General features: G+C 42.5%; 6 protein-coding genes across 12 annotated transcripts in view; 2 read left to right on the top strand and 4 right to left on the bottom strand.

The window, feature by feature from the left end:
- Positions 1-14: 14 nt before the first annotated feature.
- LOC131266045 (RING-box protein 1A) lies at positions 15-766 on the top strand. Its single transcript, XM_058268393.1, has 2 exons — positions 15-36; positions 161-766. The coding sequence occupies exon 2, from the start codon at positions 172-174 to the stop codon at positions 499-501; it is 330 nt and encodes a 109-aa protein (XP_058124376.1). The 5' UTR covers positions 15-36; positions 161-171; the 3' UTR covers positions 502-766.
- Positions 767-7,852, bottom strand: LOC131266042 (peptidoglycan-recognition protein LE-like). Of its 7 annotated transcripts, XM_058268389.1 has the most exons (7): positions 7,519-7,852; positions 4,858-5,600; positions 4,553-4,783; positions 4,255-4,406; positions 1,962-2,109; positions 1,623-1,897; positions 1,298-1,433 (listed from the first exon to the last, which is right to left on the bottom strand). In XM_058268389.1, the coding sequence occupies exons 2-6, from the start codon at positions 5,432-5,434 to the stop codon at positions 1,623-1,625; spliced, it is 1,383 nt and encodes a 460-aa protein (XP_058124372.1). In that variant the 5' UTR covers positions 5,435-5,600; positions 7,519-7,852; the 3' UTR covers positions 1,298-1,433. The 7 variants fall into 7 exon arrangements, with proteins under 7 accessions (XP_058124369.1, XP_058124370.1, XP_058124368.1 ...); XM_058268386.1 differs by lacking the exons at positions 1,623-1,897; positions 1,962-2,109 and adding an exon at positions 767-1,198 and having other exon boundaries at positions 1,280-1,433; positions 7,364-7,852; XM_058268387.1 differs by lacking the exons at positions 1,623-1,897; positions 1,962-2,109 and adding an exon at positions 767-1,198 and having other exon boundaries at positions 1,280-1,433; positions 4,858-5,680.
- A 2,579-nt stretch (positions 7,853-10,431) lies between these two features.
- Positions 10,432-11,565, bottom strand: LOC131264860 (peptidoglycan-recognition protein LA-like). Its single transcript, XM_058267127.1, has 4 exons — positions 11,319-11,565; positions 11,016-11,248; positions 10,723-10,929; positions 10,432-10,653 (listed from the first exon to the last, which is right to left on the bottom strand). The coding sequence occupies exons 1-4, from the start codon at positions 11,563-11,565 to the stop codon at positions 10,432-10,434; spliced, it is 909 nt and encodes a 302-aa protein (XP_058123110.1).
- A 154-nt stretch (positions 11,566-11,719) lies between these two features.
- On the bottom strand, positions 11,720-15,096 carry LOC131263465 (peptidoglycan-recognition protein LA-like). The gene is made up of 5 exons (XM_058265665.1): positions 14,649-15,096; positions 12,785-12,994; positions 12,478-12,710; positions 12,207-12,413; positions 11,720-12,131 (listed from the first exon to the last, which is right to left on the bottom strand). Exons 1-5 carry the CDS (start codon positions 15,094-15,096, stop codon positions 11,928-11,930), a joined length of 1,302 nt encoding a protein of 433 aa, XP_058121648.1. The 3' UTR covers positions 11,720-11,927.
- A 3,056-nt stretch (positions 15,097-18,152) lies between these two features.
- LOC131262445 (uncharacterized) lies at positions 18,153-19,564 on the top strand. The gene is made up of 2 exons (XM_058264448.1): positions 18,153-18,673; positions 18,745-19,564. Exons 1-2 carry the CDS (start codon positions 18,170-18,172, stop codon positions 18,952-18,954), a joined length of 714 nt encoding a protein of 237 aa, XP_058120431.1. The 5' UTR covers positions 18,153-18,169; the 3' UTR covers positions 18,955-19,564.
- A 5,302-nt stretch (positions 19,565-24,866) lies between these two features.
- LOC131264859 (SCY1-like protein 2) overlaps positions 24,867-26,837 on the bottom strand; it is a 60,980-nt gene continuing 59,009 nt past the window's right edge. Inside the window, exon 19 of the mRNA XM_058267126.1 lies at positions 24,867-25,382. Within this exon, the coding sequence (XP_058123109.1) occupies positions 24,867-25,382 (516 nt within the window). The remainder of the gene's footprint in view (positions 25,383-26,837) is intronic.

Below are 26,837 nucleotides of genomic sequence, written 5' to 3'. Positions count from 1 at the left end.
CAGTGACTGTCATTTCATTGTACATTGATTGCTGAGGTAAGAGCGCTGTATCCTTTCCTTGAACGTTCTTTGTTTCGCGAAGTTAAATTAGGATCATCCATTTTAAAGTGCCATTTTGCAAGCGCTAACTTTCGTACGATTGCTTTCCGTGTGATTTAAGATACCGACAACATGGATATTGACGAGGAAGAGTTCGAAGCACCGACATCCAGCAGTAGTCGCGGCGAGCGGAAGCGCTTCGAGGTCAAGAAGTGGAACGCGGTGGCCCTATGGGCTTGGGTCATCGTAGTGGACAATTGTGCGATCTGCCGCAACCACATCATGGACCTGTGCATCGAATGCCAGGCAAATCAGGCCTCTGCCACCAGCGAAGAGTGCACGGTCGCTTGGGGGGTCTGTAATCATGCCTTCCACTTCCACTGCATCTCGCGCTGGCTCAAGACCCGGCAAGTATGCCCTCTCGACAACAGGGAATGGGAGTTCCAGAAGTACGGCCATTAGGATGCTTACAGCGGAGACTGACGAATGTGTGTGTTGACTTGCTTTCGCCTAAATATGCTGCCGCGATGGTGGCTTCTTTTTTATTTTCGGTTCGTATAAGCTCACCAATTATTGTGCATTGAGCATCAAAACATCAAAGAAAATAAGCCAAGTGTGAAAAACGAAGAGAATTTTTGTTTCATCTTGTAATAGATAAAGGGACTTTAACTAACGGTTTATACGCAAAACAATAAATTGATCAGTTTTAAACTACACTGAAACACAATGATAACCTAAACAAAATCAAAAAGTGTTTATTCGATTAATTTTTTCATCACAGTCTACATTGAGGTCGTATCTTCGGATTCACGATGGGTCGCTTCCGTCGAGGATGCATCAATGGAATCAGGGTCCTTCCAGCTGGTGCTATGTGTCGCTTCTGTCGTGGATGGATCATTGGGATCAGGGTTCTTCCAGCTTGCGCTAGTCAGTTTGTTCGACCAATGTGGCCAAGTTTTGATGATATCGAACAGCGCTTTACCGGGACTCTCGAAGGGGGCGAGCTGCCGATGCCCGTATAGGCTGTAGTTGGCTGCAATGTAATTATGTTCCAGACCCATCTGAATCAGTTGTCTCGCTGCGCTCAGCTGGGCGGCCGGGGGTACCACCTTAATGAATGTTCCAATAAAAGCAATGCAGATGCTGTCCACATTGAATCCTGCGAGAAGAGAACACCGGTAGGGAAGTTTGGAAGATTATCGTCCGTCGTAGAGACACACGGCAGCAGATTTTGTCCTACCTTTCGTATGTGCTCCCTGCTTTTTCCATCCTCTACCCTCGTAAGCATTCCCATCGCCGCCGACAAGAAATTGGTAGCCAATATCGGAAAAATTTCTGGAATCCGGCCTGTTATGAAATAATTGGATTGCTTGTACATGGAACACACATTGAGCCTGCGAAAAAAGTAGAAAAAACATCTGAATTATTTACGTACAGTCTTGATTTTTTATAGATTAGTTAGTAGCAACAATAATACACGACACACAATTATGTTCACATTATATTTCCTTCCGTTTTCAGTGCACATGCCGATCATTGTTTGCGATGCTTCCATTACTTCGAATCATCGAGGACACACTAACCTAATATAGCTGCACTTTCGTATAGGCTGGGTGAGTTTCGTTCGTAATATTAACAAACTGCGGCAGCTTCTGCAACGCTTCTATTAAGCTCTTGCCAGTCGGCGAAGCATCGTCAAAATGTTCGGAAGCATAAATTTTATAGTTCTCCGTTATGTAGCCTTTGCTCACACCATACTCCAGAAGCTGGTTCAACAGGTCCATCTGCTCTTCCGTCGGTTGATCGGTGAAGTTGTATTCCCCCACAAAGGCTATACCTTCACAGTTGTTGTTGTGTCCTGAAAGTGCGAGATTTGATTATTAAAATACAGGCTCATTTCTAGACCGCATAGCAACGTGTACCCCTCGTGTGGGCACCGATTTTTTTCCATCCGCGTCCCTCGTAGATCCTGTTGTCTCCACCGATAAGGAAATTATACGAAATATCATCGTAGTTTATGCTGTCCATGTGGAATAGCTGTATGAAGCGCACGCGGAATATACAGGCACCCTAAAAAAGGTAAGCAAAAGTGCATTTAAAATATGTTGTAGTTTTTATTTCGCTCAAAATGGGAGCCTAGTTGTACTTGATCAACAAAATTTCGGATTGCAGTTGTCGTCAGTGATTACGTTTTGTACGATAGTTTATTGCTAAAAGTTGCATTTTTCAACTATTGATAAATATCTCTTGTTTTCTTATACACAAAAACGGGGCTTTTACGACATAATCGATACACTTCGAACTTGCCTATAATGTACACTTATCAATCTAATTTTCGATGTTTTATCTCATTCACGAGACACTTACTCTTCATTCCTACGTTACGGACATTTTGGGTTATCAGATTGTTTGGAAACGACAATCTGAAGTTACGATTCTAGGGCCAATAAGTCAGTAGCTAAGGTAAAATAAGGTTGATTCTACTTTCCCTGTTTTATTTTACAGATTCCAATCAATAAGATGTACCTCAAATGGTAAAACTTAATTATTTTAATGATACACTCATCATAAATTTCCAAACAATCTTCAACTCTTACAAGATAAGTTTCCTTTGTTTTGTGCATATTTTGGCACTGTTCAACTTATCACCTTGCCTAGATTGAAGCATGGTTTTGCTGCTGAATCCTTTCATTCTTGATCGATCGAACGAAAACCGCCCCTCACATTCTAACCTCGTATGGGCTTATCCACACTGAAATGTGGGTGCAATTTCAGCTTTTCCATCAAAAACTTTCCCGGACTGATCGTCTGTTTTAGCTGGCTCGCCCCGTACAGCTTATAATTGCTGGCCAGTGTTGTGCGCTCCGTGCAATTGTGCAACAGTGCATCTAACTGCTCCATCTGGGAATCCGTTGGCTGGTCTGTTTCGAAGTTGCCAACGAATGCTATTCCATAGCTGATGCCATTGTAGTCTGTGAATCCAGTAGTAGTACATGGTATCAGCATGCTGTGCTTATTTAATGTTGCCTAGAAAATGATCTTGGCACGATCGTACTCGATCGTATTCGTCGCATACATACCTCTCGTATGGGCGCCGACTTTGAGCCATCCTCGACCCTCATACACAGCACCGTCGCCACCGATAACGAAGTTGTAGCCAATGTCACTGTACTTGAGGGTGCTCATGTGATAATTTTGCATCGATCTAACACGTGCTTCGCATGCTTCCTGAAGAGATCGGCGTTTGTTGAAGATTTGGAAGGAAGAGAGTAAAAACAGCGTGTGCTTTTGATGTGGAAGTTTTGACCTGAGTGCGTTTGTTTATTTTATGTTCTTTTTGTAGTGTAATTGTTAACGTATGACCATGTTCAAGTTCTTGGAAAATGTTTGAAATTCGCCTTATATTCACCTAACAGCGTGTGAAAGGAGCGTGCAATGTACAGTGATGAGCGGGTTCTTCTCTTCAACATACAGCTCTACAGAAATTATGTCACTTTTCCCACACACTAACACACCGATGAATCGCGGTGCACATTAACGAAAGCCATGTGGTCGCTGTAAAAATATATTCTGTGATCGTTGTAGGATAAAGAAATCTAATTTATTATCGCGGATATCGATGATAAACGCCGGTGGGCTAACATACATTGACAATGATCTCCGGAGAAAGACAGCACAATGATTGCAAGCGATGGCAAACACCGGGACAGCCGAAGGATGGGTATTTTAATTCCCAAATTTTTACAATAGTAACATATTATCTTGCAATGAATTTTCATTGGAACAAAAACAGCTTCATATAAGTTAAAGTAAATAATGATTTAATAGTTAAAAAAGTTTAACGATTGCATAAAACAACCCTCTTTACCTTGGTGCATTTTATAATAATTAAACAGAACGGCACGAACGGGGTTTTTGGATTTCTTTTCTTTGTACAATAAATATATAAACTATTGTATGATGTTTCAATACAGCTTTAAATGAAGCAAGCTTAGTTGGACATACACTTTATATAACAACATTATTTTAGATGAACTGTGCATAAAAGACGGCGGGATGCACAGGGGATTATTTTTGTTAACCATCGGGATATCACCATATTTTTGCAAGCAATTCTGAGAATCATTCTTAACGTATAATGACATTAGTTAAATATGATTTTATTATAATTTCTGCAATGCAGTCATCTTATCTATTATCTCGCATTGAACCTACCTGATTGGTGCAACTTTCAGTTGCTGTGTGAGCGATAATTACATTGCTGACCGGAAGTTTCAGATCTGTCAGCGGTTCCCGTGGCGGTTGTGCCACCCACTCCTGCCTCGTTACCAGTCGCAATGGCCTCGGTCCGGGGAACAAATCGTCCTCTGCAATAAGACAATTGCTATGAATTGGTAAACGAGCAGACATTCGCGGAGAATCATTCACGGGGCCCGAGTGTAGTTAATAAGTCTTAAATTTAGCACTTCAACGATGGGGGTATATACATAGTATGCAAAAAAAAGGCTTGTACCTATGTGCGTGTCCTGCGGGACATTGGCACGATCGTCGTCTCCATCGCCTACTGGGGGCCTTATTCTACCTTTACCTGACGCTGTTAGGATGGAGATGACCGCTATTATGGCACACAGGACGATCATGAGTGATATCATAACGATAAAGCTGAGCAATGGTTTATCTTTGATGATGCCCTTAAGACTAGATTGCCAGGTCCGTGGCTCTGGCGGTGCGGCTGTGGGAGGTACTGCGGAGAAACGAGAACAATCGTAAGCAAAACAAAAGATTCTTTCTCCACACTTCCGACGGACCTTTGCATACCTTTTTTGCCGGATGCGGAGTCTGTTGAATCATTTTCATGCACCTGGTAGCCATCGTTCGTTAGTCCGTTCCCTCGATCTTTGTAGATATTCTTGATCACCACCTGCCCTTTAATGTACGTCTTGTTACCGAACGTGATGTCGGAGGAGTTTTGTAGCGCTATTGAACCGATTGACGGCGTCCCTGCCGAGGGGGCATGCTGAGGCGACCGCAGTCTTGGGTTCATCGCTTCGGGTCCCACGACTAGGGCCCCATTCTGGACCACGCAAGCCTCGCCCGGTGCTAATGCACCCGGGATACGATCGATGGCGCGCTTGATGGAATCATCGTCGCACTCCGTATCGCTGCTACTGTCGAAGGCACTGGAATCGTCGTCACCATCGTTGTCTCCTCGTTTGATGGATGGTGTCGAGATATTGGACAGACTACCTCTGGTGCTGTCGGTGGTGCTGGTCACGGTGCTCACATTCTGTACGCCTTCCGTGAGCGTTTCATCACCGTTTGGAGGCTGTGTCGTATTGCTCTCGGGCGGCGCTTGGCTGTCATTCGTTGGGGGTGGAATCTTTGCCTTTGCCATAGTTCTTTATGTTTATCCCTACAGTACGACACTGGGTTGGTCCGTTAGTACTTCTAGCTGTAGATAGTCCTTGATCTTCTTTGAAGTAAGGGCTTATACTCTTCGACTTTCTCTATAATAGTAACTGGAACTTTGAGGCATTTTTAAAGTTCCCCACGCTGGCAAGCTGATAGAGAAGGGCGATAGAACGGTCGGCATAAATAACTCATTACTCATACATTGTATCCGCCGACGAGCATGACTGAACTGCTTTCCAACAGCCCAAAAAACTAATTATTATTATCGATTATTTGGAGATTCAAGAAAAAACCGATGTAGAACAAGCGGTACTATTTATGGAGCTTGTTATCTCCAGACTCTAACTTAAGTGCATTTCATAGAACCAGCTAGAGAACATGGCCACCGGGCGGGCCAGCTGTAAGTTGAATCGGAAGACAAATGCGTCTCCATTAGGATACAGACATTACGTAACTTATTCCGTTACCGACATTGCGTTTTTTGTTTGTTTGTCGCTGAGAATCTTCAAGTACAATGATGGTGAATCTGTTTCTGGGGTTTGCTTTTGCTGCGTCAAACATGGAACTCGTGTGTTTGCAGTAAGGTCAACTCGAGCAAGACGAGCGCTGATAAGAAAGTGAATGGAGGATTTCAGTCCTTTCGCCTGCGCTACCTTTAACTAGCGCAGTTTTAATGAAATCGAGTGCAACCGTTGCATTGAATATTGCATTTCTGAACCTATATAATAGAATAGTTGAGGAATCCGGTATTTTCTTAATCCATGAATCTGAATACCTTATGCAGAATAACATCTGTTATATGTTATCACAAATCCTCTAGGATTTGCATGAATTTATAGACATGCTGGAGTAGTGTTAGAAAAGTGTTTTAAAAAGGTTGTTCAGGTAGTTCTCAAGGGTAATCAATCCTTAGTCGTTAATTCTTTGGTACATACATGGAATAATTTCACAGTCATGGACCTGATATTATTTCAAATGTTTCAAAAAAACACACCACTATTGGGCATCCAAACTGAAAGTCATGCTTGTGGTAACGCTACGAAGAGCAAAACAGGTGGAAAGGGAGTAATAGTTTTAGTGTAGTAGTAATAGAACAGGTGTGTTTTGTAATGTGTACTATTTTCACATCAGGTTGCATACGAATTTCGCCTTTATAATGTTCGGTAGGACAAATGCAATCATACATAGTTCTAGGACAAGAATCCATGGAGTCTACATATCTTATGATCGTTAGAATTGGCACAATTTCGCACAACTTTCGACATACACAGCGTCTTTTGCATTACGATGGCTCTAATTTATTGGCAAACAAGACCGGTTCCAGCCCAGTGGATTTTGATGCGGGCAACAACGACATGATCGCACTGATCTCACGCAAACACCTCGTATATGTATAGCGTACACGAGGGCAGCGTGTGATCATCTTTTACTAATTGAATCGGAAAATCCGACTATTTTTTTTTTTTAATTGTACTCATTTCCAAATCCGGAAGCTTCATTTTCGATTGACTAGTTTTAACGTATTTGAAAAACATTAGCGAGAATATCTTCTCAAACCTTTACCGGGTCATTGGCAATATGTTGTGAGTGGAAAAAACAACAACGCACACAATAAGTCGAGCTACAAAGTGCTATGTGTACAAATCAGGAAACCTTCCCATTTACCCCATCCTCTTGTGGAAGGCATAGGACATGGAACCGCGACCCGCTAACGATCCAAACCATCCCCAAAACGAGCGTGGTGGTGGTTGTGGTCGAAGGCTATTTGTTCACTTGCTTTGTGTCGCGGCTACACGCTATTTGTCCGCGACAACATCTCGGGGTGGCTGGATCGCGATTCAATTCGTTTTTTGTTTGTTGTCTTGGCGGATATTCGTGAGCGTGTGTTTGTTACCGCTGTAAGATCGCTTACACAGGACGTGGACCCACGGTCCTCTGTGCCGTGGCTGTGGTGTAAACATCGCTTTCACAACTAAGCTGCTCCTTCCGGGATTTAAAAATTTGCAATTATTCCACCCCTAATATCTAGCTGTTAGCCAAGATCGCTCTCGGTCGTGGGACACTTACATTGGTTTCTTTCTTTTGTTTTTTTTTTGTTATCACGCAACAACCGACAAAATTCTTCTAATCGTTATGATCACAGTGGGTCACTATTTGTTCCGCAATTTTCCCACACTATTGTCACTTCGGTAAACTAGTGTTCCCGATAGGCGGGGCAATCAAATTCCTACCACACAGTAACGTTTTCTTTAATCACTAATGTATGCCACTTGGTTTCAAACTGCACCAAACGCTGGGCATCAGCTCCCCAGGATGTCTGTCTTGTAACTGAAGCTTTGATAGTGTGCCAGACGATGACGACACAAAGCGCTCGACCGCCGTACGATGCGTATGCTTCCACGATCTATCAACTACTATCATCGCCACGAGAGCTCGCGAAGCGTCCAACCAATACCGCGAACCCGCGAGACGTGATCGTGTTGGTTCAACAAGGCGCGAATCTCTTGTACCGTTCTTATTTGGTGTCGCGATCGGAAAGGGTACTGTAATGGAAGATCGCGATTTTGGTTGAAATACACATTGTCATTGCTTCACGTTATTCAAACAAAAATACCTAAGTGAGTGATAACGATTGTTTGTTTCATTTCAAAATTAGTTAAATTTATTTCTTTTTTTTTACACATAGTGGAGTGTTTTTGGAGAATTTTTGAAATTTTTTGCCACCACGTGTCGTAATTTTTTTTATACTGAATGGAAAAACATACCACAATTTTTTACATAGTATTGATTGTTATAACGCTGTTAAAAATCAATACACCGCCTTCTTATATTTCTAGTCAACAGAATTTATTTATCTAATTTCGCATTTTTTACGAATTTAAAAGTATGAGAATATTAAACATCCTTTTTTAATTTACAAGACTTATATATACTATACAAATTACGGTAATATCCCAAATGAAGCAAATCCCCCCAGCCGAAATCACTGTCGTGGCTACATTATTTGTGAGCGGATGTACCTAAAAGGTATGCAATGGATGAAACAAATGCCGTTGTGTGAACCGTTTGAATTGCATTTCTCGTTAAATTAAATATTATGGTTATACTGGGAAGGATGTTCAACATGAACTCCCTCATGCATTACTTGCAATTTCATTCGATATGGGCTCGAGTTATGAGCTCAGCACTTTGGTTGCTTTCAAGTTCAAGTTCAAGTAATTTTACATCGGTTATTGGCCCTATCGTAAAGATCTGTACTCACATAAGACCTGGGCTAAATTTTCATGGGCTATAGATTCAAGGAACGTAGTAATTCTTTCGTGAACTAATAACATCAGCAAAATACAAAAGAAATAATGTCAATTAGTGCTCAAGGAGAATATGTTTGTCGCTACCCGGCATTTACTAATATGCTCGCAGGCCAAATGCACACTCGCTCCGGGCATAGTGATAGAGTGAAGTGGACGTTATCGGAGATAAATATGTGCAAAACTGAAATTTGCTGCAATTGTGAAAAAGAAAGCGTATACATCATTTTCCATTGTCGCTTGCCGTTCTTTGTCGCGATTACAGTTGCTTTATCCTGGCACATGCAATGAAAACTGTAAAGTAAATTTGAATCATCGAGCCAAAAAATTCTTTATTAGAAAATGAAAATTAATATCAAAACTGACGTAATGTTTCCGAGCGATGGAAAGCAAATACAACTATCGGTTTTCAACGGTGCCCTTTGCGCGTTATCAGCGACACTTCAACAAGGACAATGTTTGGAGTAGATTATGGCATTAAGTCCCGTTTTCTTTAATTATTCGCTCCACCAAACCATGGAGTGGAGAGTGTTGCCTTTTTTTCCTCCTCGCCAATCCACTCGAACAGAGTTCCGTTCGGTTCACCTGTCCCACTTGACTGCCAGTGGCCAGTTCCACCGGAAAAGGACTCGACACGGTCGATAGCCTCATTAGGAGGAGAGCGGGTGGTACCGGACGTTATCTAATTCGACATACGTCCCCGTTTGAAATCTACAATTAATTTCAATCAGTACACTTTCCATTGGCTGATAAGGAAGAAAATGCTGATAGCTCGCGCCGGAGCCGCTTGGTGGTTTGTTGTGTTTTAACGTGCCGTTTCATCGATGGACATCAGCCTCAGCGTGCCCCGGTCGAAGGGGTTGCGAAGATATCGTCGTAGGTCGTATACTGCACTAACAGTTGATAGTACGACCGGAGGCTTCAGAGTTACGGGGAACATAAATAAAACAGCGGTAATCGAGTGCAAAACATAGACACACCGATGATGGGGCAAATTTGTTGAAATTGTTGAAGGGTATGGCCACAAGGAATCCCATCGTTGTATGCAAATCGTACACAGCGAGAATTGTGCGATAACCGTAACGATATTTGGCCACCTCCGCCGAGATAACGAACGCACACGCGCCTTTGGTGATTGGGTAATATTAACGGACCCGAAACGATTATTAGAAATACGACATACGAAATTCGGTTATGGCGTGGCTCAAATTCAGCTGGTGTTGATTTTTTCGGCTAAACCCCCCTGCGAACCGAACGAAATATGATACGTAAAACATGAATGAAACTACTGTTGTGGTATTGCCTGGTCGCATCCACACTCAAACCGGCCTACTGCAAATAGAAACGTGACACGGTTCAACCACGACAAGGGGATGTCCGTTGGACATGCATCTGTTTGGACTGATAAGAAATGTTCGATGCTTAGCTCGTTTGTATGCCTCGAGGCAAACCGCTGTCAATCATAGTTGGCGCACGTTATTTGGATTGGTCGTGCCCAAAAAAAAAAACTGCCCCATTTCGTGGAAAAGTTGACGGAAGTAAACAAATTCGTTTGAGGCCCAAATCGGAAATGTTTGATGTGAATGGAAACGCCATACAATGTTGCACGTGATGGTGGCGGTGATGGCACTTTATCTTATGCCCCTTTGTAGTAAGCGAGGAGCATCGTGAACTAATCTGATGTTTCACTTTTCGCACTAGTTGTGCTGCTGACCTCAGTGGTCGTTGCTCCAGGTACGGTAGTCGCCTGCAGTATGTACTCTTGGCGCCAGATTTCCGGTAGGCCAATCTCGTGGCCACACTTTTCCTTCTCAGGCAACCCACATGGATTCCACCGAGACAGCTGGGTGATCTTTTCGTACAGCATTATTCCAGGGCTGCGCGTGGTTTGCGTCTGCAATTGGTTTGTCGATTAGAAATTAATCCCTTGGCCTGGTTTTCATTCCCTTTGCCTCCCTCTTACCTGCCGATGGGCGACGATTTTATAGTCCTTCGTTAGAAGATCATTCTTTTCGCCGTACGTTAGAAGATGGTCTAAGGCGGAAAACTGCAGCTTGTTCGGTTCGTACCGCCCGTAATCGCCCATGAAGCAGACGGCCAGCGATTTGTTGGCGTACGCATTCGCCGTGTCCCAGCCCCGACCGACGTAGACGTTTCCATCACCTCCGAGCTAATGGGACGAAGAATTTGTAATTAAATGCAATCAGTTTTTCAATGCCAAACAAAAACACACACAATGCTGCTTCTAACACTCACGTAAAAATTACTGGGAATATCCCTCAGACTTTTCTCAGCGATGGCAGCGTCCTGCAGCGTTCGCATCTTGATCGAGCACATGTGCACGTTGGTGCAGTTCTTCGCGTGCACCCCGACGTGCGTTATGAGCACGTACGGAATGGGATGGGTCAGATCGTACGGTCCCCGTATGTTCTGCTGGGCTCCCCAGTTGCTCCGATCGATTATCATGTGCCCGTTACCAAGGTTTGGAACTATGGTCCAAGAAGGGAAGCGTTACTCTATGTGCACTCCAATCTGGTGACACAAACGGCTCGTACTTACTCGATTTCGAAATGAAGTTGTTGCCGAAAAGTATCTCCTCATTGGCGCGTGCAGTTTGGTTGGCTTGGTAGGTTTGGTAAACGTAGAAGAACACAACAAGCAATCCTGCCACTACGAATAGAAGAATTACTCCGTACACGATGTACCGTTCGTATTGCATCTCCTTTGCAGTGTTTGGTAGCAGCAGGTTGTTCTGGTTGTTATTTCCATCTGAAATGATAATAAGCATAATAAATTTGTTAAACATTTTTGTAACAGCCCTTTTTGAAGCAAAACCCACCCTCAAAATGTTTAAAGATGCATTTTTAATAAAGTTACCTTGTTTGAATTCTTTATTTTTTGTCAACATATGATTGAAAAAAATACACACACAAAGGAATATCATAAACGTGTCATACCGTAACTTGCTTCATTTATTAATCTCAATGCCATAATATCAGTATTTTCTTCACTAGTATTTACAAACAAAAATTCTTATGACTAGACGCTTGCTTATGGCTAAATGCTTGACCTGTGATATCCCTAACATTAACTCGTTATAAAAAAATATATATGCATAGTTTTATGCACAAAAGTGCAACCGATCTATAGCACCTTTCTACAGGTGCGTTACTCTTCCTCTTTTCGTTGGGAGATTAAAGGGTTTACGCGTCCATTACGCTCGTTGTATAGCTTTTCGTCGTCCCAAAGGCTCGGAAAACCAAGCTCGGCACCGCAGTGCATGTACGATTGCGTGCCGCACGGATTCCAGCGTGATAGTTGCACGATCCTGGGGTACAGTTGGTCTCCTGGACTCTTGGTGGTGTTTTTGGTCTGCCGAGGAAAAAAGGAGCAAAATAAAGCGTATTTCAAAAGTTGCCCATTTTTCGGCATGCTTCTAGTAACAACCTGTCGGCGAGCAACGAGCCTAAAGTCCTTCGAGAGGACATCCTTGACCACGCCGTACGTGAGAAGGTGCTGTAGGGCGGAGAGCTGTGACTCGAGTGGCGCGTAAACGTTGTAGTCTCCCATGAAGCAGATGGATATCGTTCGGTTGTGATAGGAGTTGGCAATGTCCCAGCCACGGCCAACGTAGATGTTGCCATCGCCACCGATCTATGATAAGCGAAGCAAATCATTTGTAGTGTGGGTGAACACACAGTTTCCGTTCAAAACTTACGTAGAAATTACTCGGTATATCCGGCAGGTATCGTTCGCCGATTGCCGCGTCCTGTAGAATGCGCATCTTGTTGGAGCACTGGTAAATATCGGTGCAGTTTTTGTTCTTTGCGCCAACATGCGTCACCAGCACGTACGGCACTGGACGCTCCAGTCGGACCGGCGCCTGCACATCGTCTTGCGTGCCCCAGTTGTTCCGGTCGATGATCATGTGGCTGTTGCCGAGCGTGGGAACTGGAAATGGATCAATCTGGCAGAGTTACTCGACGGTCTGTCGCGTGCCCCACGGTCGAACGAAAAACACTTACTCGTTCGAGGGTTGTAGTTTTCTCCGAACAGAATGTCCCGTGGTTGCTTCATGCCGTCGGCACTCTGGGCCTGGTTGACGATGAAGTAGATCGCGGTGGAGAATCCGACGATTGCGAAGAAGATCAGGGCGCCGTAAATAAAGTAGCGCTCCTGGCGCAGGGTCGTCGGTTCGTTCGATGGCAATCCTCGGTTCTGGTTGTTACGGCCAGCTGGTTAGTGGCGAGATGTTGGGTGGTGGGCGCGGGAAAAGAGGTAACAAAATTAAGTGAACTTACAGTCAAAGAATGTCATTGTGATTGGCGTCGGTATAAAGTTGAAGTGTACACATTTGTCGGCGCGGCTAGATAAATATTGTACGAGCGGTATTTGCTTTGCCAGGAATGGATAACGTCCAACGAATCGGTCGTGGATTTGCGATGCGATTTTCGTTGCGAAGAGCAGTACAGTCGCAATATGCCTTCTCGTCCTATCAAACGATCGCACAAATATAAATGATACGAACCGCAGATCTTATCGTGGAATGCACGTTTTATACTACTAACATAAAAAGCATAAATAACATTTAAAAAACCGTTGACACGTTCATGTCAGTTTTCATAAACGACTGCAAATAAGCTGCTTTTAGTTCTGAGATAAAATTTTTTGTAAAATCTGGCAAGATTTTTTTACAGCAAAATGTCGATACTGTCGACTTACATCCACGGATATTTAATATAAATTGAGGTTTCAAATTCATGAAGAGTTTGTTTCGTATTTAACTCATCACACATGGTTTTCAGTGCTTAAATTTGATTCCATGGTTTTCATTGTTTAACCACTTCACAGTCTCAGTGTTTTTTTTAGATTTTTTGTGATTTGGATCAATACTGTGGTAAATTTTGTTCAATTTCATCGATTAGTATCGCATGAATTAGTAAAAATGTACAAACATGTAATGGCGTGTTTTTTAAGCAGGTGCACATACGTCGTACAACGAAAATAGAAACAAAACAGGCAAAACTGTGAAGGGGTTAACTTAGTATAAAGTGATCAATATAATTTGAACGTTGTCACTTTTCTAGCACAGTATGTTGATCTTATTTTGTTGTGTTTTTCAAGCTCATACGATTCAACCGTATTAAAAAGAATGAAAAAGAGGTCAATGCAAAAAACTGCATAAATTAATAAACTTCCTGTTGTTTTAGTTTGCAGAATCCACCAAAAACGAAACAACCATATTAATGTTTTCTCAAGCAGCTTTGACTATTTTTTCAAATTACTACTGTGTGGTACTCATGTATAAAATGGCTTATTCTTATTCAACCTCTTTGCAAGGTAAACTCTACAGTGACGAAAATGTAACTATGTCGACACTTTTGCTTCTGCGGGTATCGTTGTTCACTACCAAACGAAATGTAAAGTCATGCATAAATGCAAAAACACGATCATTGAGTAGTAAACATGCATTTGGTGATGAACACAAACTATACATTATGAACATGTGTTTCAGCTTTCGCTCCGCACCGTCCCACAGACAGGCATCATTCACTGTGAACATGCGAAATGCAGAAGCACCGTACGTTGTGTTGGACTGATGCGAGATGCTTTGGCTCAAAAATAGCCCCTAGTGTAAACATGCCGGTACGGAATCCAGTATGCTGATGGTATTGCTCCAGTAACGTCCCTGAGCTGGAGTATTTTTACCACGCTTCCAGCTACGCTTTTCCAGTGGGGAAATACTAAAGGGTTGCGTTGCATACGTTACGCGAGATCAGTGCACAAGGGGTGAGATCATTACTCCAGAATAAAAACAAACCCCGAGTGATCATTTATAGCCGTCGGAAAGTGAGTTGCAAATTGTTTGAATGATAAAATTTTACACACATCGGGAGACACTAGCGAAACTGCGGCCTGATGACTGGAATTGGGAATTCCGTAGCAGCGGCCGTCGCTCGATGGGACAGCTGGAGGACTCCCGATAGTTGGAAAATGGTGATGCACTTCCTCCGATCGTCAGGGAAGATTCCCCTTCGTACGCATGCATCGACTGCGCTGGGGAATTGGCCCCCGATGGAGATAAAGGTGCCGACGCAGATGCTCCAGTCGCCGACGAGGGTGACGAAGATGATGATGATGATGATGGTGATGCGAGCAGGCTGGATGCGTGGGAGCTAGCCGGGGCGGAGTTGTTGGCAGGCAGAGGGTACGAGGATGAGTTCGAAACTCTACGGTGGTAATATTTACGCTTCCGCTGGAACAGCGTAACCGCCGTCGAGGCCGCCACGGTCGGCGAGTGGCGTTCTTTGTTGTGGATTTTTAGCAGCAGTTTCATGATTGCTCCGGACAAATGCACCCCCGGATGCTTGTGTAACGGACACGGTTCGGATCACTGTCACATATTCTAGGGTATTGCGTTGCCGGACACTGGATGATTTTCACTCACTGTTTTCCACACCGGCCATATCGAGCTCCGGTACTGACTGACCACTTTGGCACAACACTGGTTTCGGTGAGGGCCTTTTTCGAACACTCCACAAATTAATCTGTACGCGTCTGTGGCCAAAAAACCATGCTAACCGAACTGCAACCAGTCACGTGTATGGTCGCCAGGCCAACGAGTGGCCAAACCCACGGTACAGATTATCCGTATATTAGCAAAACGCTGGTCCTATATGTCCACATGCCATGTGTGTGCGTGGGTATTTCTGCACGAGGATACGCAGTGCATTCAAATTCAATTAGCAATGCATCTCACGAAGTAACGTTGACCACTCGATGGTTGTGACTTTCTTTTGGGCCACTGACCGACCACGACGTAGTAAATCTCTGCTGGCAATTCGAAAATCGCCACTGTCTCATCACGTTCACGATGAAAATGTTTCCCGGGCGAGGAATTATGGTGAAGAAATAAATAAAATGAAGGTCCACGACTAGTCGGGTAAAACCTACGGGCGATTTGACGCGCGCGCTCCAATACGCCCCACGGTGCGATGCGGTGACCATTCGCGTCAGAAGCAGACTGAATACCCGGTCGGGGTTTGTTTGTTTGACGGAAATTCAACCTGTTACGCGGCCACTCGCTCCAGTGCTACGTCTCGGTTGGGGCGATTCTGTTCCGCACCATGTTGCGTTAGGGCTGTGTATTGTGCGAGCTCGCGGTCATCACGTCAATTTCGCTGCCCAGATGGTGGTGGTTGTGGCAAGGGCGGTTTGTTTTTTGCGGCAGTTAAGCGGTAATCGGGTTTAGCTCGTCGTTGTCCGCGATCTTCCCGTCTCTGGTGGAGATGGAGATTCCTGTCGAGTTTCTCAGCGCGTTGCCTCAACGTACGATGTGTTTTCTTCGACCGGTCTGAGAGGGTTGTTGTGTGTTGAATTCGAAAGATGTGTTGAATTTTTAAGTGGCCGCATCAATTTAAGACGCGCTTTTTTCTATTTTGCTAGGTTTAAAAACAAGCACGATATGTTTCAGATATCAGCCAGATCGTTGTTCATGACCACGTGGTTCCTTTGGCAAAACTTTACACACAACTTGAAATTTACATTTTGTGTAAAATTTACCACTCTTTCATGATTCCAGAAGTAACACACAAGCTTCATATTATATATAAGTATGACTAAGACGCTGTTATCTTATTGAGATCTCAAATATTGATTCCAGGAAAGGGTGAACAAGTTTGTTGTTAAAATTAGCGTGACTAAGATGGGTTATCTGATAAAGATCGGTTGGAGTGAGATGTACTTATGTACAGTTATCACCACTGCTTTACTAATCACTTACTGAATATGTGCGACGATCAAGTTTTATGTTTGCTTTACAAATACTTGAAGCACCGAGACAAAATTTGCGCAGTGATCGTTACGCAACACGTGGGATTCCCATTACGCTAGGAATTGCATTCTAATGGTCATAGTTTACCGAGGCGAGAAAAGCATTGCAGCGAGGCTCTAGCATGTAATCCGCTTAGTAGTTACTATGTGGGGCCGCTTCTTGACCGTTGGGTTATCTGAAATTTCTCTAATTTACGAGTAAATTAGAACTTACTTGCAATGCGGGTAGCCTCCACGGTTGCATCCATGTATTGATAGATCGTAACGGATCCTTGGTACTGGGTCATGGGGCCAATGACCACATCGCTCGAATTCGTCAGGTTCACGATACTGGTTGCCGCTGGCTGGATGGCCCCTTGCGTCGCAGCACTTCCGCTTCCGGCCGGTCCAACGTCGGAGTGATTCTGGTGGGCGGCCATGCTAGGGTTGTCCGTGCTCTGCGCGTACCGTGCACCGACCCCCAGGGGACCACTGGTCGGGATGGCATTGTGTTGATGGAAACTATTGTACCGCGGGTGAATACTCATTAGCGCGTTCGCGACCGAATCCGGAATCGGGGTTGCCGTTGACGTGCTTCGATTGTCCATGCTTGGGGGCAATTTTCGTTTTTATTTTTATTGCTTATTCTCACCGATCACGTAGAGCAAATGTATTTCTTACGCCGGCCACGATCCTCCGTGCGGGACGTGAAATCCTTCAAGTCTCCGTTTTCAGCGCCGATCGCGGACAAGTGATCGCGAGGAAATCTCAACCGATACTACGAGCCGAAAGCTGCGAACAGCACTTGCCTCCAGCAGGGCGAAGCTTTTGTGTGAGTGTAGCACAGATGTGTCTTACGCCGACTGAAAGTGATCGTCAATTAAGGGTTGCGCGGGAAATTTCGCAGATAGAATGTTGGACCGGTTTTTGTTATGAATCACCGGCGAGACAAACCTCTCGCGAACAATAGCAACGTAATGGGACAAACCCCGAAAACCCAAACATATTCTACAACGACCGTCGAGTTATGTTATGCTGCCCAGAGGTAACTTGTGAACGATGCACCAGCCGTTCATCTTTAATACTTCTTATTTAGGATATCCAGATTATACCTCTTTTGAATCCAACAGCCGTGAACATATATTATGTTTTATTATTCAATCAGTTAACCCATTCCGACAAGCCTCTTTCATTTTTCGCTTGTTTAAGCTGATGGGCTTAATTTGAATTAAGAAAGCAGTACTATAAGAGCGATTGGCTAGTTTAATGCTGCTAAAAGTAGTAATTCGACACGTTTCACAATGAAAACATAAATACAGTGAGATTTTTATTTTCTAAAACCATTTGGAAAATTTCTCGTTGGTCAGTATACATACCCAGTTCAGAACAAACTTGTAAAATATAACTACCTACATCTAACACGCATCTCTGGATGTTAACTTCGATTTCAAAATGAGTTTCAGCACAATGCTGAATACATCAGCGTCAGCTAGCTAGGACAACAACCCCGAGCATGAATGTCAAGCTGCTTGTGTACTGTCAAAATTGTTTTTGTTTACATTCAACTAGCGATAGAAAACATCGGATTTCGTTTCGTGATGGCTTCAACGTGTGAAATCGAAGCAGGTGAAAATTCAGGCTCTCCCAAGAAAAGTGGAAATGTTATCAAACGAAAACAAAGACCACAATGTGCAGCGAACAGTACAAACAAGGCGTTTCAAACCTATGGCCCCCAGTGTCCGCAAGAAATAGCGGCTGCCGTGGATGGTGTTTTCCAATCGGTGGGATTAGAATCATACGTGAACACGTTTGCCATTCGATCAGAGGAACGTGCGCTAGAACGCATGCAAAATTGTCCAGAGTTTTTGCAATGTGCATCGTGGAGTGAGATGCTCGATTCGACAGGTTTTCGTGAAACGTGCAATAATGAAATTCCGCTGGCACTGCAAACAATTGCCTATACGGAGAAGTTTCCGGAGCCGGAACATTGCAAAGGCGTTGATTTTCAAATGCTGTACTTAAATCTTGCCAGTATGATGATGGGGCAGCCGGTACGCCGTATGAACGTAGCCACCCAGAAACTACTAAAGCAGGTGTATGAGGTATGCTCTCGGAGTCTCGGAATGTCGCCCTCAAATAACATTTTCGTATACTCGTTTTTCTTCCCTTGCAGGAAACACTTGCTGAAGCCTCGAAAGCTGATAACAAGGAAGAAATAGCACTTTTGCAAGAAAAATTGAAAAGAATGCGTAAACCGATGCAGTCAAAGAGTGAAGCTGAAATGATGAACCAGACTCCGGAATCGATAGATGCCGAATGTTTTAGCGATCCAAATATTAATCCTTTTCAACTGCCTATCGAAAAGTGCACTCGAGAGGCGTAATAATGGAGGAGGTACGGAAATAAATAGGAACCAATGTAATCACGCTTTGGTTGTTTATTACTTGTATCTTTGGGTCAGGGTTATTACAAATCTCGATATTGTGATAGTTAACATTTCTCTCGTACATCAGACTCAGTTCATTTACACCAAGATAGAGTTAATATTTGACTGGAATACAGTTCCATTAATCGTTTCCATCGATGCTGTGTGCCGCTCGTGAACTATTTTCTGCGATTTTAAAATTTTTCCTTCGATCTGTTTGTATTGTTTTCCTTTAAACGCACCGAAGCATTGTGCGTGAGTGAGTTTAAACTATATGTAAAAAAAACCAAGCTTATACGATTTAATGTGTGTCTTTGGTATCGTTCATGTTGTAGGAAAAATGCTAAATAACCTATTATTTCACGAGAAAATGCATATTTCTTTTGATGTATCCGCTAGTGTTACTTTCAATGAGGATAAGTTTTCTTCTGTAGCTGTTTTGTTCAATAAGAATGAATTGTTTTGCCGATAAACTTCACATGTTAGCAGACTCGGGTGTATATTATTTATAAAAATAGCAATCATAAGTTTACTCATGCTGAATGCTTCGTGTTAAGAAATCATTCATTGCAATCCTATCGATCATCTTTACGATATCATTTGATCGTTAATGGTATTTCACAATATTTTAATATTAACTTTTCTCATAATGCTTCCAAATGCGTGCACGTTTTAGTTTTTGCGCTGATGTTTGGTTCTGAATTTGCTTGCTAACAACTAACATGGTATAATTATACACTCGATTCTTATGCTCGCTTCCAGCGTTCTGATGTTGCTTTTAATTTGAAAATTTAATTCATCCTTACCATATCATTTACATTCACAAACACACATTTATCGTGGGGTAGTTGTATGATGTATTGGCATCCATTGCATGACAACCAATCAATTCAATTCGTCTGATGGATATGATAGGTTTGTAAAATAGAAAATCTGTGAGAGGATTGTCATTTTGATAGGTCGTACGTAAAGTCGAAGCGCAAACTGAATAAGCTTCGATAGAGTCCTACCGGTGGCACGAGAGTGTTTGTTAACGTTAATGGCCAACCAACAACGGTAATAGTTACAATAAGCATGTTAGGCATGCGAGTAAAGCAATGAATAAAATATGTTGATTTTCCATAAGCGATGTTACAAAAATATGCATTTCTGTGTCACGTGCTTTACGCGCTACTTTCTACATTCAGTTTCCTTTCTCAACAGCGTACAATATAAGGTTTTGCAAATTGTACTTTCTGATTTAGATATTGGTTTCACTTGTGTTCCACTTATCTACTGCCCTCGGTCCATTAACAGCCATCTCTTTTTTCGCTAGCTTTTCAGTCACCATTGGTAATAAAATAGCTCTCTGTCTTTCATCGATATCTTTTCCGTATATAGTAACACTTCGACCCTATAAGCAAGCTTCTATTTAGCTTCCATCCGTATAGATAACGAGATTGATATGTGGGAAATTAGTTTAAATAATGATCTATTTATGCACCCGGACATCAGTAACAAATAAATGTGTAGCATCTGCGGAAATGGGTTATCACAGCAATATCCGAAACGGAAAAAGAGGTTGAAGACTTAACATGCTAATTATGTCTTATTGGAGCAGCATATGATATTCTTCTAGGAACCGAACGTTGGTTGTACATGCTTCAGAGGACAGTTTTATCGGATATTATTTACGAGGATTGTCTTCTAGTTCAGATACATCGGTTAGTGTTCTGGCGGATGGTTTTTTGTTTCTTCAATAAGAATGTATGTAGTATTCAAGTCACATTTCACTCACGCTGTTGCAGCATTCCTGTAAAGCTTTCGCCTGTTCCAACACTAGATGTGTTTCGTTCGATCGTTCTAGCTAATGTTAACATGGCAATAAGAAAGTGGCATGAGAAGCATGGAACCCATTCATCTACCTAGGACTGTCCGTGAGATATTTTAATAATTTTTCATGTACATAATTGTTAATTTATGTACGTGTTGGGGGCAAATAGTTTTGACCGATTGTTACGCCTGGCAATGAGGATAACCAAATGTTTATAAAGTATATTCAACAACAATTTTGATCATGCCGTATAATGCGTTTGTATTAGAACGATCGATTATCGAATTTATAAATTTACGAGATGATTTTTTGATATCTTTTGTCGACTTTTGCTTCCCCTTTCGAGACACACTAGTCTAATTTAATGCGCTCTTCCACTTGGGATGCTGTTGAATTGTTTTCTCTTTCGTCACATTTTTCCTAAATCGAATACACCTTCAATGTGATTGCCGCCTGCGGCGGATTCATGCCGATGCAATGCTTATGCTACAACGGGAAACAAGAAACGGACCAACTCGTACGCAATATGTTTTTTTATACCATTAAAAAATCCACAGGATTCCTATAAAAGTGCCGATTCTACCGTGACGCTACTTAATTTTTAGTAAATGTATGTATATCTATATATTTATATATATATATATAGGACTACAAAAATTCGATCCTAGTGCATGGGTGAAATGTATCTTCATGGGGAGTATAATCACATCAATCGAATGGTTTATCATTTATCATCTCTTGATATCTTTGCGTATGCACTATTCCGGCACAGGGCGTCCGATAAGTTTTATTATTTTATTTGACTTCTCCATTGTTAGCTACTACCGGTGGTACACACTGGGTTCATGGTTTTCGTTGAGCAAACATTAAGAACCACGATTTGATATTAGGCAAGATCGAGCGCATGAAGTAACAGAAATGATCCTGGGTTGGATGGTCTGTGATTGTCAAGGATGCGGTATGATATTCCTCGCAGGTCTTTGCCCGGCGAGGAGGAGTATCGAAAGGGAAAGTAATTCAAAGGCGGAAAAGGAGAATAACTATCGTCTATAAGTAGTGCAACACGTGGACACATACGAACATACCTACCTCGCAAAAAGTAAATCTTTGGCTTATATTTTTCATCTGTTCTCCAAGAAATATTATTCAAGAGTCTAGCTCAAAATATTGAATCTTATCGTTAAACATTTGTTACCGTAATATCTAGGAGCACACGTGTGTCTGCAGTAATGTGTATAGTACTCTATGTATACATTCATATTAACCTACAATCATTCCTCCAAATGCTATGCGGATCAACTTTGCCCTTTTTTCTTATCCACTCTACACCGTGATTGTTTGTGTGCTCCGCTAGGTTGATCCTGTTCGTCATGTATATGTACTTCGTCGGAATAAATTAGAATGAACTACGCTATTCTCGTTCAGAGTACTTTAACCCTACATTTCAACTGGTATGAATTAATGTGTGACTAATGTTTTTATGTCTGTTAAACGCCACTTAAAGATTGCAAAATTAACAACTTTTTTCAATGATTTTCATTCTCAATTGAATGAGATATGTACAAGGTATGACGGTCACTCCATACGAACGGAAAACAGTCAATTTGAGCATAAAAATGAGATAAAACCGTAGTTTTCAAGAAGCTTAATTTTTTCTGCTGAAATGTTAGCTAATTGGAACATACATATAAGGGCTGATTCTATAACATTTTTGGATCCAATTGATGTTATCTATGGTTGTCGTTTCGTTTCGTTAGCCCTTAGGTTGAGTTAGAAAATGGTAGTTCAGGTGAGTTTTAGTTTTCGTTTTAATTCCAAATGCCTTACGGTGTGAATCAACTATGCATCCCAACATAATTAAATTCATAAAATCAAACCCCCCTTTTTTTGAAAACAATTTATCCTATGCTGCAATCCCTTGACAGCGTAGGTGAGGTGGAATAATTACGTATGGGTTGATTTTAACGGAAAACAAATCCAGAATTTAAAATCTGCGTCGAAATGCGCGTCCAGCATATCGTCTAGCGTATCCGCTTTTTGCAAATGTGTGTGGAGTGCTGCTCTTTTTTTGTAAAGCATTACCTTCATGTATGGCCATTTATGATTTCTTCTTATACGATTACACATGCTATTACAATGATGCGAATAAACGGATCACGGCGATAGGTAAATTGACATATTTTATGCACTTTCGCCCCACTGGACATTTACTCCCAATTAATCCTCCCCGAATCAGGCCGCATTGTGTCCCTTTCGTTTCGTGCCGTGGGCCATCGAAGGATATGAATATGGATGATGAAATATTTGATCCACGAATTTAATTACTTCACTTTCGCTGATCGGTTGATGGAGTGGTTACAAACCCGTGAAATACTCATAAAAGTGTAAGTGTGTAGGGTGGCGAACGTGAGTAAAAGTAAATTTAATGTCATTCTTCTTCAATTTGCAGTAGGCTCAGATTATCTGTGCCAGGCATGGTTTTCACAAATCAAAGTCAAAAGTTTTCCAGGTGGCACAGTGTTTTCTCATTCTGTCCTCAATGGGCATGGACATTTCCTTCCAGCACCAGGCCAAAAATTAAGTATTCAACGCAAAAACCGTGCCAACGACGTACCGTTCAGCCATTAGTTTACCTGATTGCTAGCCGGTTTGGAAAATTGGTGCTGGAAAATTCACATCACGTTTGACAAAATTTTCCTCCTAATCGTTGCTAGGGCAAAAGGTGGAGGTAACCATGGCAACGATCATACGGTTGCTTTCACGCTGAAAGCTTAGTTGAAAAGTTCGTTCCACTCGGTATGCTACGAGGAAAATTGTGGAAGGATTGTGGAAATTTGAGTTTCGAATGAATATGACCACCATACGCGTGGCAAGGATTAGTTCTCGGGGACTTTCTTTGCTCGTGATGGACGGGATATGTCAGTAGAGTGAAGTGTTCATTTCCAGTACAGAGCAGAATCAAAAGTGTCTCTGTCGGATGGGAATTTCGATTAGTTTCATCATTCTGCTACTAATCCGATGGAACGACTCCACAAATTTACTGTTTATGAAACATTAACATTGAATAGACGAAGTAATCACGTCCAGCGTGATAGTATGTGGTACGCTTTACGATAAATTAACGTGCCTTGCATCCATAATTTAACGGTTCAGTAATGCTATGTTTCTGTATTTATTCTACTACTACTGGGAGTTCGGTTGGTTAGTAAATAGAATTTTCCAAAAAATCTTTCAACCGGAACGTAAAGCTGATGGTACTCAAAGAATCAAACGTTCTCAATAACCAGACCTGGAATTCGGTAACCATTTGACCAGGAATCGTTTCCTAAAACCTTCCATTCTGCCAACGATACACGGTGGGTTGTTTGCCAAACGTTATGGTACCTGCTTCGGATACTGTCGTGGGCTCCGGCCGGAATCACTTTTCCCCACAACAGTGTCGCACCACGGCTGGTGCTTAGTGTTGAATAAATATTTAAACGTTTGCTCGCACCGATTCCGTTTTCCAAGCTGGGAAAAAGGGTTCGGTTATAGTTTGGGGCCAACAGATGGAACCTAGCAAAGAGCCGTTGTGACCGATACCCAGTGTGGGTGTTCATTTTTGATAAGGGATCGTACACACAGTGAAAAACGGGCAGGAAACCCGAAGTATGGTAGATCCTTTCGTTGGAAATGCAAGTCCTTGTCACATTCGATGCCAGATGTTTGGGGATAGTTTGAAATCGTCCTTAGTTTGAAATCGGAAATAGTACACACACGCACGATCATACATGCCCACTCCTATCGGCTTTTGTGCGGGTTGCTCTGTGCGGACAGGATCCATTTTGTTTCTCATTGATTGGGCTATAAGAAAGTGGTAGTTCTTTGAGCAGGGTTATCAGTAAGATGGTGGAAATGTTTGATGAATATTTCCCGCCCAACTTACTCCAGATCTCACAATATAATTGAGTGAATTAAGTGGAAACAACGCCCACCCAGCAGCTGATTATCAAGAAATAGTCCATTTTGTTGAGGGTTTCATCCTCCAACGGCACGCAGTCCTTGGCAGGAAGCCTTACTAGCGAAGACTGCTCCCACCGAAGGTGGTGGGTGTTTTTGAGCCCCCGATTGAAAGTGACGTGGGTGGCGGTTGTGGTGATACGCGTGACCCTGCCCCCGTCCCTTGTGAGGGTCCACCTACGACCGCACCCAGTCCGGCAATGCTGCTCGACCTGTGGCCAGGTCCGTACGGAGACACGGCGATGTTGCTGCTGCTGCCGCTAGGTGACGGACATTTGGCGAACTGGTTCGCGATGGCCAGTGAAGACGGACTGGCGAGCGTTGATCGGGCGGTCGTAAGTGACGTGGGACCACCGCTGGGACCGGCGCTGGGAGTGTTGGCAGTAGCTAGGTTAGCCGCCGATGTTCCCCCTGGGCCAGCGCTAGTAAGCTTCTGGGTGCCGGTGGAGGTGTTGAGGGCTGTGGCGGACGCAGACAGGGGTGTGTGCGGTCTGGGTGCTGGCTGTTGCTGTGTGCTAGGGCTAGTACCGCTGGGCGTGAATCTATCTTTGGTCATTAGTGCGTACAACTGTCGCTGCAATTCAGAGAGGAATGGTCGGTTTTTGTTGTTTTCGGTTCCCAGGTGACGGTGATGATGGTGATGACGATGACGATGATGCAGGGTGCCGATGGTGATGGTTGAGGCAGTGAGGATGATGGTTAGCGGGTTTGAGCGAGTGAAAATGGGTGAAAATTATAGTAAAATGATATTGCTCGAAAGCAGTGACATGAGATTGAATCGGAAGTTAGGATTGATTAAAACACGGTTTCAAATGAGTTTGTAAAATGAGAGAAAGAGACAGGGAGCGATAAGGAAGAGGGAGAAAGAGAAAGTTTGAGAAAAAAGAAAGAGATAAAAGAGACTACCATGAGCAGCTGGAAGTAAGAGCGTGGCTACGCAACAAGGCAATCGTACACCAAAGTCGAGCATTCACCATGCAAACAGATATAATGGCACAATGAATAATAATTTAACACCAACACATGACACGATGCTTACGACACATTGTATGAAATGTAATTAAAAATAAAGTTGTTAATGCACTTCAACTATTATGAAACGATACCCGATATTCTATGACTCTTTGTAAAACAAACGTAATTTATCGGAAAATAGGTAAAGGTCCACGTAGAGGAGGAAAAGGTTTTAATCAAAATAGGTTTGTAATTCGTGAGGCAGCATGTTGAAATTTGAGTAGCTCATCATTACTTGATGTGCAATTCGAATAACGTTCTTTGGGATTAATGTTGTTCTAAAATGTTGTTCCAAATATTGACCAGTAACGATTATTAAGGGTAATTCTCTGCTTCAATCACAGATGTTACTCTCTTTTTATTGAAAAATGATTTTAGATTGATTATGCTTCACAATTATAATTATCAATGTCTACATGTGTATAAAAGATGAGTTTCAGATTAGTTTCATCAACCAGCGAAACTGTGATACCACCACTATAATTGTGCGGAAAAGTGCCGTAAGGAAAATATTTACTAAAAAAACCCGGACAACCAAGTTCCAAGCACACGTTTTACATCCCTTTGCAATACATCCAATTAGTTTTTTTTAAATTTTACCAGCATGCAAACGACTGTTGAAGTGTATAATTAATTTGCTGATCGCTCGCAAATGACTGCTTGCAGCTTCAATTATGGGCAGTGTGTTGATAAATGAAATTGACTTATAAAATTTCCACTCGATGATTAAATATCCGGAAATGTGATTAATTTTTCAATATTTCTTTACACAGGCATTTCGCACACTAGCGTACTCATTCGAAGCGTTACATGATGGTGCTTTCGATGTTTCATGAAACACAGAGACAAGTTGATCGTTTTTAGTTTTTTTTTGAGTTTTTTGGAAAAAAATCGATGACGAATGTAGTTACGTTACGTCTCCTCTACGTTGGATGTGAGTCAATCGATCGCTCGATTTATGACACATTCACAATGATGTGAGAAAAGTTTCGAACGTTTTTGATCAGTGAAAACA

Source organism: Anopheles coustani, chromosome 2 (assembly GCF_943734705.1).
Source record: "Anopheles coustani chromosome 2, idAnoCousDA_361_x.2, whole genome shotgun sequence".
NCBI classification, from domain to species: Eukaryota; Metazoa; Arthropoda; class Insecta; order Diptera; family Culicidae; genus Anopheles; species Anopheles coustani.
This window is presented reverse-complemented; position numbering and strand designations above follow the sequence as displayed.